The 10061-nt window shown below is 46.1% G+C and overlaps 1 protein-coding gene across 1 annotated transcript; it reads left to right on the forward strand.

The window, feature by feature from the left end:
• Positions 1-7378: 7378 nt before the first annotated feature.
• LOC306821805 (uncharacterized protein) lies at positions 7379-9466 on the forward strand (the record flags this gene model as incomplete). The annotated part of the gene is made up of 3 exons (XM_079340378.1): positions 7379-7722; positions 8331-9230; positions 9423-9466. Exons 1-3 carry the CDS (start codon positions 7581-7583, stop codon positions 9464-9466), a joined length of 1086 nt encoding a protein of 361 aa, XP_079196504.1. The 5' UTR covers positions 7379-7580.
• Between the last annotated feature and the right edge of the window lie 595 nt (positions 9467-10061).

Consider the following 10061-nt stretch of genomic DNA (forward strand, 5'->3'; position numbering starts at 1 on the left):
TACAGCCATGATCACAGTTTTATATCACCTGTTTGAATAAACATTAAAGATCTATTTTTGCTCCCGTTCACCTTTGATTATATCAGTCAAGTTGGCCAAGTACCCACCTAAATGAAGCTGATGCTGAAGTGTAACATCCTGCAGTACCTGGAGTGTCCACTAGAGGCTGGCTGCAGTACCTGGAGTGTCCACTAGAGGCTGGCTGCAGCAGCACAGGAAGTCACATACACACCCATTCAAACAGCCTGTTTTTACAGCAGACATGAACATGTTTACAGCCTGCTTCAAAAAACCAAATAGGTGTGATTAGCTCATGTCTCCATCCACACACACTGTACGGGGGGGAATGTTTTCATGACTCAGCAGTTTTGATTGGATGAAGGATCAGAGTTATTCACAATAAGGCGTGTAGCTGAGCTGATTGACAGGTGGGTGTGGCCTCAGCTCCAGCTCTAAAATAAATAAATATTCAAACATTTGTTTGTATGGTTGTTGTTGTTATGTCAGTCAGGCCCACACACACACACACACACACACACACACACACACACTGAATCGCCTTGTCCTCGTCCAGGAGAGGACAGATCAGAGGAGTGAAGACACCGAGGCGTGTCGGTATCAGAGGCTTCAGTCCTCCACAGTAAAGCGGCTCAGCTGGATGAGCTGCTTTCATGTTGACAGGATTTCATGGAGCTTTTATTGTGAAAAAACTCATTGAATATACGTAGATCCAAACACGTTTACTTATTTAGTGATGTCAGAAAAGTTAGCTTGATTTCTGAAAACACACAAATCATCTCCGTCATTCCACGTGACTCCTGCCATGTAAGATCCACAAATACAAACACAGATCTTTAAATGCATCTGACGCTCTGCAAACACAGCTGAGGGGTTTGATGCCCTGAGTCCAGACTCACAGGCTCACAGGCTCACAGGCTGTGTGCTAAAGATGGATGGATGGATGGATGGATGGATGGATGGATGGATGGATGGATAGATAGATAGATAGATAGATAGATAGATAGATAGATAGATAGATAGATAGATAGATAGATAGATAGATAGATAGATAGATAGATAGATAGATAGATTGATTTATGTTTGGCCCTTTTTTGAAGTAGAGAAGTGTCTGACAGAAGCAGTTTGGATGATCTGGTGCTAACAGGGTTTCTGGATTCTGATCCTAACTACACTCTAACATGAGTCCAGTTAATATAATGTGCTACAACATATAAACTAACGTGCCCTCTTTCTTTTCTGTCTTTATTCCATCAGTTCACATTTTCCAGTTGGTATATGTGCAGACCTGTAAACACACATTTTATCATAGTTTTTCCACAACAAAGCTCCACATGATGGACTGGCTGAACTTTAATCACCTGAAACTTTAAGACGGAGGTGACAGTTGAAACAACTTCCTGTATGACAACATGGCGGCCTGTCTCCCACATGTTGAGCTGCAGACGTCCTTTAAAGCCAGAACCCAAAGTCAGCTGTCTGTCATGTGTTTCCTTTAAACAGCTTCTTCCAGCGCTGAAGGCAAACAAACTTCCTGAAGCCCGACAGAAAGTGTGACGACATGTTTCTACTCCTTACACACTGGGACCATCACAAGGACCGAGACGGGACCTCTGTGTGTGTGTGTATCTGTGTCCGTGTGTGTGTGTGTGTGTGTGTTTGTATCTGTGTGTGTGTATCTGTGTCCGTGTGTGTGTGTGTGTGTGTGTGTGTGTATCTGTGTGTGTGTGTGTGTGTATCTGTGTCCGTGTGTGTGTGTGTGTGTGTGTATCTGTGTGTGTGTGTGTGTGTGTGTGTGTTTGTGTATCTGTGTGCGTGTGTGTGTGTGTGTGTTTGTGTATCTGTGTGTGTGTGTGTGTGTGTGTGTGTGTGTGTGTATCTGTGTGCGTGTGTGTGTTTTAGTGACATAAGATCTCCCTGGCAGTGAGATGACATCACCTCGCTGCGAGCGACTTGTCCTATAGATATTTATAAGTAGCGGGGGGGCGTCGCCCCGCTGGACAGGAAACTGTGACTCAGAGTTTAATGAAGAAGCAGAATCGTATGAACATCAGGACACGACGGTTTTAAAGCAGACGGGGGGCAACGATCCCCCAGGAGGGTCTAAATGTTCTCGATGTAAAACAATAACGCTTCTACTTAAAGCTCGAGTTCAAGTCTCACTGCTGTCATCTTGGCGCCCCCTGTGGACAAGATGGTGTTATTGATATTTTCTGGTACATGTGTTGTATTCTGCATTACAGCCTGTCAGCGCGTGTCACGAGCCAGCGTCACGAGCCAGCGTCACGAGCGAGCGTCACGAGCCAGCGTCACGAGCCAGCGTCACGAGCCAGCGTCACGAGCGCGCGACACGAGCCAGCGTCACGAGCCAGCGTCACGAGCCAGCGTCACGAGCCAGCGTCACGAGCCAGCGTCACGAGCAAGCGTCACGAGCCAGCGTCACGAGCCAGCGTCACGAGCCAGCGTCACGAGCCAGCGTCACGAGCGAGCGTCACGAGCCAGCGTCACGAGCCAGCGTCACGAGCCAGCGTCACGAGCGCGCGACACGAGCCAGCGTCACGAGCCAGCGTCACGAGCCAGCGTCACGAGCCAGCGTCACGAGCCAGCGTCACGAGCGAGCGTCACGAGCCAGCGTCACGAGCGAGCTTCACGAGCGTGTGACACGAGCGAGCGTCACGAATGTGTGACACGAGCGAGCGTCACAAGCGTGTGACACGAGCGAGCGTCACGAGCGAGCGTCACGAGCGAGCGTCACGAGCGAGCGTCACGAGCGAGCGTCACGAACGTGTGACACGAGCGAGCATCAGCGACGACATCAGTCTGATTGTATTGTTAGCTAGGACGCTCTACACGCCGCTGAGCCTCTCTCTCCTCCCTCAGCAGAGCTCGTTAGCTTGTTGTACAAAGAGGAGCTAATGGACCATGAATACTGTCCACATCATAGTTGACCTTTGACCTTTGACCTTTGTCAGCAATGAAGAAAAACTTTATTCAGCTCACCGCAAGTGCCAACAATACAAAAACACTACACCTCAGTTTGTCTACCTTCAAAGTAAAAGCACCACACCTCAGTTTGTCTACCTTCAAAGTAAAAGCACCACACTTCAGTTTGTCTACCTTCAAAGTAAAAGCACCACACCTCAGTTTGTCTACCTTCAAAGTAAAAGCACCACACCTCAGTTTGCCTACCTTCAAAGTAAAAGCACCACACCCCAGTTTGTCTACCTTCAAAGTAAAAGCACCACACCTCAGTTTGTCTACCTTCAAAGTAAAAGCACCACACCTCAGTTTGTCTACCTTCAAAGTAAAAGCACCACACCTCAGTTTGTCTACCTTCAAAGTAAAAGCACCACACTTCAGTTTGTCTACCTTCAAAGTAAAAGCACCACACCTCAGTTTGTCTACCTTCAAAGTAAAAGCACCACACCTCAGTTTGTCTACCTTCAAAGTAAAAGCACCACACCCCAGTTTGTCTACCTTCAAAGTAAAAGCACCACACCTCAGTTTGTCTACCTTCAAAGTAAAAGAACCACACCTCAGTTTGTCTACCTTCAAAGTAAAAGCACCACACCTCAGTTTGTCTACCTTCAAAGTAAAAGCACCACACCTCAGTTTGTCTACCTTCAAAGTAAAAGCACCACACCTCAGTTTGTCTACCTTCAAAGTAAAGCACCACACCTCAGTTTGTCTACCTTCAAAGTAAAAGAACCACACCTCAGTTTGTCTAACTTCAAAGTAAAAGCGCTACACCTCAGTTTGTCTACCTTCAAATTAAAAGCACCACACCTCAGTTTGTCTACCTTCAAAGTAAAAGCACCACACCTCAGTTTGTCTACCTTCAAAGTAAAAGCACCACACCTCAGTTTGTCTACCTTCAAAGTAAAAGCACCACACCTCAGTTTGTCTACCTTCAAAGTAAAAGAACCACACCTCAGTTTGTCTAACTTCAAAGTAAAAGCGCTACACCTCAGTTTGTCTACCTTCAAAGTAAAAGCACCACACCTCAGTTTGTCTACCTTCAAAGTAAAAGCACCACACCTCAGTTTGTCTACCTTCAAAGTAAAAGCACCTAGAGCTGAAACGATTCCTCGAATAACTCGAATAATTCGATTACAAAAATTCATCGAGGAATTTTCGCTGCCTCGAGGCTTCGTTAAGTTTTTTTTTGCGTCATCAAAACTTTGGTATGAGTATAAAACACGTTTAATGTAGCTGCAGCTACCTGCTCCTCTCTCTGACACACAGACACTTCAGCGCTAACACGCACACACACACACACACGCACACGGTCTCTGTCATAGACACGTCTATGGTCTCTGTAGTCTCAGCTAACGTAACGATAGCAACGTCCTCTCACAGTCTCTGTCATAGACACGTCTATGGTCTCTGTAGTCTCAGCTAACGTAACGATAGCAACGTCCTCTCACAGTCTCTGTCATAGACACGTCTCTGGTCTCTGTAGTCTCAGCTAACGTAACGATAGCAACGTCCTCTCACAGTCTCTGTCATAGACGCGTCTCTGGTCTCTGTAGTCTCAGCTAACATAACGATAGCAACGTCCTCTCACAGTCTCTGTCATAGACACGTCTCTGGTCTCTGTAGTCTCAGCTAACATAACGATAGCAACGTCCTCTCACAGTCTCTGTCATAGACACGTCTCTGGTCTCTGTAGTCTCAGCTAACATAACGATAGCAACGTCCTCTCACAGTCTCTGTCATAGACACGTCTATGGTCTCTGTAGTCTCAGCTAACGTAACGATAGCAACGTCCTCTCACAGTCTCTGTCATAGACACGTCTATGGTCTCTGTAGTCTCAGCTAACGTAACGATAGCAACGTCCTCTCACAGTCTCTGTCATAGACACGTCTATGGTCTCTAGTCTAGACAGAGATACACTTTTAATAATGAACAGGCTGATTATATGAAATGTCTGATGTCTTCAAAGCTAAATCAACACAGAACTTGTTTGTGGAATAATAATTTAGCAAATATATATTTAAAGTTTCTCAATCTCCTGATCTGACATAATGATTGATTCTGTGATTGATTCAACAGAACATAATGATTTCTCAATTAAATGTACTGTAACAGATGTGAAGGCGACACAAAACACTATTTGTTATTTCAGCCATTAAAACATGTTTGGCCTGTATTTTTCATCTACCTGCCGTCTTGACCAGTGAATCAGAAAGTGAATTTGGGACCCTGTCAGTAATATGGTGAGCATCATCAGCAGCTGTAGAGCAGAGGTGGTTGGCTGTAACAAGCAGGCGTTTCCATGGTAACTGCAAAGAAGCATGTTTGTAGGGACGACCCAAGACGAGTTAAACCTTAATTAAGCAAAAGTATGATTTATTAGATTACTCGATTAATCGACGGGATATTCGATAGAATACTCGATTACTAAAATATTCTATAGCTGCAGCTCTAAAAGCACCACACCTCAGTTTGTCTACCTTCAAAGTAAAAGCACCACACCTCAGTTTGTCTACCTTCAAAGTAAAAGCACAACTGAGGTGTGGTGCTTTTACTTTGAAGAAGGTAGAAGGTGTCAGTTTGTTAACTTTCAAAATAAAAGTCAAGTCATCAGGCCTGACGCAGGTGTTAAAGGCCTGCAGCTGCTCCTCGCACTCAACCAGCAGCTCCAGAACATTCTCACCAGATTCAGGAGACACTTTCACCCTTCTGTCCACAGTCAGCTGATCGGGCCGCTCTCTTCAGTCTTCTCATTCTCCTCCTTCTCACTCATCACATGTTGCTGGCTCTTCTTCTGTGAGATTTTCTTAAAGTCCTGTGAACTGGTGATTCTGGTGGCCTCCTTGATGCACTGGTTCCAGCTGGTTCAAAGTGGACCTGGTTCTTTACTGACTTCAGCCTGGAGCTTTAGTGCTCTCTGCCCTCTGGAGCTCCTCGCTCTAATATATCTGCTTTAACTCTCGACGGTGGTGACCCTGGACTGGTCTCACACTGGCGCCCTCTTCAGGAAGGGACGGAGCAGTCTGTTCTTCTGTCTGTAGAGGCCAGCACAGAGACCAGCACAGAGGCCAGCACAGAGACCAGCACAGAGGCTAGCACAGAGACCAGCACAGAGGCCAGCACAGAGACCAGCACAGAGGCCAGCACAGAGACCAGCACAGAGACCAGCACAGAGTCCAGCACAGAGACCAGCACAGAGGCCAGCACAGAGACCAGCACAGAGGCTAGCACAGAGTCCAGCACAGAGGCCAGCACAGAGGCCAGCACAGAGGCCAGCACAGAGACCAGCACAGAGACCAGCACAGAGGCCAGCACAGAGACCAGCACAGAGGCTAGCACAGAGTCCAGCACAGAGGCCAGCACAGAGGCCAGCACAGAGACCAGCACAGAGGCCAGCAACCCGATCCTCAACACGTTGAGGCTCTTTAAATGTCCCTGTGAGTCTCGAGCGTGCAGATAAACTCGTACCCGGGTACGGACTGGTCTGCTCTGCAGGATGCAGATGACTCACTCGGTGGCCTTCACTGGACCCAGCACGCTGACATTTACAGCCCGTCACTGTGCACCATCCTTCATCTGAAGAGACAGCACCGGCGTTCTGTGATGATGCTCAGGCGTGCCGCCCACATGCTCACGATGACTGTTCTGCAGCGCTGCAATCAGAAAAAGATGCTCACAAACTTTTTATGAACACAGAACAAAGTCCAATTATGTGAAAAAAAACCCTCTTCAGTCTGTCACCGAGGTCCAATGGTCACATGCTCATTATTACTGTAGAGCCACTGTGACCCTGAGAGAGAGAGACAGAGAGAGAGAGAGAGAGAGAGAGAGAGAGAGAGAGAGAGAGAGAGAGAGAGGGAGAGAGAGAGAGAGAGGGAGAGAGAGAGAGAGAGAGAGAGAGAGAGAGAGAGAGAGGGAGAGAGAGAGAGAGGGAGAGAGAGAGAGAGAGAGGACAGAGAGAGAGAGAGAGAGAGAGAGAGACAGAGAGAGAGAGAGAGAGACAGAGAGAGAGAGAGAGAGGGAGAGAGAGAGAGAGAGAGAGAGAGAGAGAGAGAGGAGAGGGAGAGAGAGAGGAGCGAGAGAGAGAGAGGGAGAGAGAGACACGCACACAGAAAGAGAGAGAGAGGGAGAGAGAGAGAAAGAGAGAGAGAGAGTGAGAGAGAGAGCGAGAGAGAGAGAGACTCTGGTCTTTGAATGTAGCTGGGTCCTGGTCTTGGTCTTGGTCCTCTGAGAACTTGGTGATGCAGCATCTTCACACCACGTCTCTAATGTAGACCTGCAGCCACGTGGTGTTTACTTTAATGAAACGAAGCTTCAGGACCAAACACGGAGGAGGAGAAGACCTCTGTGTCCTGAGTGATGACGATGTGACGTCATTATACCAGACTGTAGAGGGCAGCATAACCCTCTACAGTCTACTGACTTCCGGATTCCGTAAATCCATTAGAAGAAGAAGAAGAAAAAGAAGATGGCGGCCGGGTGTAGTGTGTTTTCGGAGCACAAACTTTACCATCCAACTCAACGATGTGATCGTGTGAGTCTCTAACACACCACACCGACGCTTGAAGCACAAAGTGCTCCGGAAATGACGTCGAACAGGAAGCTGTGTTCAGGCCGCTGGAGCGCGCTGATTGACGGCCACGGTGATGCTAAGATGGAGGTCTGTACCAGAAAAGAGGCGAAGAACCCCCCAGCAACTATAAAGAAGGAAAGTGGATCAGACCAAGGTAGGGAAGGAAGGAACCTAGTCCTGCACGTCATAAAACAGGAAGTGGACACGCTAGGTTCACTCACTGATGCTAAGCTAACTTAGCTAAAGCAAATTAGTTCAACGAGGCAGAAATAAAAAAAACTACAAAGTCCAGCTTTATAAAGGGGGCGGAGTTATCTTGATTTATCCCTATCATCACAGAGTGCGCAGCCAGCAGATGGTCATATCTACAAAGTGAACAACTGGGGTGAATAATGAGAAGAGGTCTATGTTGATGTTTAGTTAGGAACATGTTTCATTTCCTTTTTCAGTCTCAACCTGATTCATGGATCACCTGAACAAACTTTAAAAATACATCTTTATACATCATGATACAAGTTTTTGTCTGGTGTTCTAAAACATTCAGGAAGTGAACGTACAGCTCAGTCTCAAACCAGAGAAACAAAGGACACAATAGTCCATCTGTAACATGATGCTTTGGACTGGAGTCCATTGTTAATCTGCTGACTTGGACTTCAGTCCCATGTCATCAAAGTGACTTTGACTTTCAGACCCCTCTGCAGCAGTCAGGGCCCGATGAAGTCAGTCTGCGTAGGGTTAATGTTTGTTTACTGTGTCCTGCAGATGTCCAGCAGCTGTTGGTGAGTAAAGAAGAGCTTCCACCTGAGCAGCAGGAGTGGAGCCACATTCTGGAGCAGGAGGACACTAAGCCCCAACACATTAAAGAAGAACATGAGGAAGTGTGGATCAGTCAGCTTCAAGGACTGGAGGAGGCTGATACCACCAAGTTCCCCTTCACTCCTGTCTCTGTGAAGAGTGAAGATGATGAAGAGAAACCTCAGTCCTCACAGCTTCATCACAGACAAACTGAAGAGATGGAAACAGGAGCTGATGGAGAGGACTGTGGAGGATCAGAACCAGAGAGGGACTCGGATCCAGAGAGACCTTTACAAGCAGAGGCTGAGGTTGAGATAGAAGACTCCCATGACCCAGAGACTGATAACAGTGATGATTGGCAAGAGACAAGAGAAGATCTGTCAGACTTCAACTTGAAGAATAAGAAACTGAAGAGTGGTAAAAGACCACATAGGTGCTCAGAGTGTAATAAGAGTTTTAACCGAAAAGGGTCTCTGACCAGACACATGATGGTTCACACTGGAGAGAAACCCTTCAGTTGCTCTTTTTGCAGTAGAAGTTTTATTCCAAGAGGAAATCTGAACCAACACCTGATGATTCACGCTGGAGAGAAACCCTTCAGCTGCTCTGACTGTGGTAAAAGGATTAATTGTAAGAAAAGTCTGACCACTCACATGATGATTCACACTGGAGAGAAACCCTTCAGCTGCTCTTTTTGCAGAAAATTTTTTATTCAAAGAGGAAATCTGAACCAACACCTGAAGATTCACACTGGAGAGAAACCCTTCAGTTGCTCTGACTGTGATCAAAAGTTTAATTGTAAGAAACGTCTGACCAGTCACATGAGGATTCACACTGGAGAGAACCCCTTCAGCTGCTCTGACTGTGGTAAAAGGTTTAATTATAAGAAAAATCTGACCGCTCACATTAGGGTTCACACTGGAGAGAAACCTTTCAGCTGCTCTGAGTGTGGTCAAAGATTTAATTTGAAGTGGAATCTGAACAGACACATGATGATTCACACTAGAGAGAAACCCTTCAGTTGCTGATATTTTCTCTTCTGTTACTGTGTCCTTGGAGGCCTCTGTGTTGGGTCGCTCACGTTCTTCAGAGCTCATGTGTAGCCTTGTAATAAATAAACTGATGGAGAGGGAGAAAGACTTTTCATTTTATTAAGATATTCATACGGTATATGTTGCATTTTAATTGAGTAAGATATTTTCCTCTGGGCACAATCTTCTGGTTTAACAGAAGAAAATTATGAATGAATCAGTTTCATAACCAAAAAGTTGAATTCTCCTGGAGCACTTTTCAAACACAGACAGGTTTTAAATGATTGAGTGTGAATTTATTAAAAACCAATGGTGAACATTAATGCAGAAAAGTATAAAGATTATACAGATTATGATGATGATCTTAATAACTGTGGGGTTTTGATTCTAATTGTATGGTGGCGTTTTAAAGGTACAAAAGTAACAAATGGTATAAAGAAATATCTACTCGGAGTGACTGTGTTGATAACAACCTTTCCTCGAGTTTTCTCTCTCAAGGTCAAAGCTTTGACAGGTTCTTATGCTCGTGCTGTTCAGTCAAACGTCCCTGCGTGGTCCAGCATTTAAAAGGTACTGTTATGTCTTCCAGAAATCATGCCGGCCTGATCACACAGCAGTGCAAGGATCTCAGCAGCTGAAGCAGCGTGTCGGTCTCAGCGGCTCCGAG

The sequence above is a fragment of the Symphodus melops genome (assembly GCF_947650265.1).
Source record: "Symphodus melops genome assembly, chromosome: 3".
Lineage (NCBI taxonomy): Eukaryota > Metazoa > Chordata > Actinopteri > Labriformes > Labridae > Symphodus > Symphodus melops.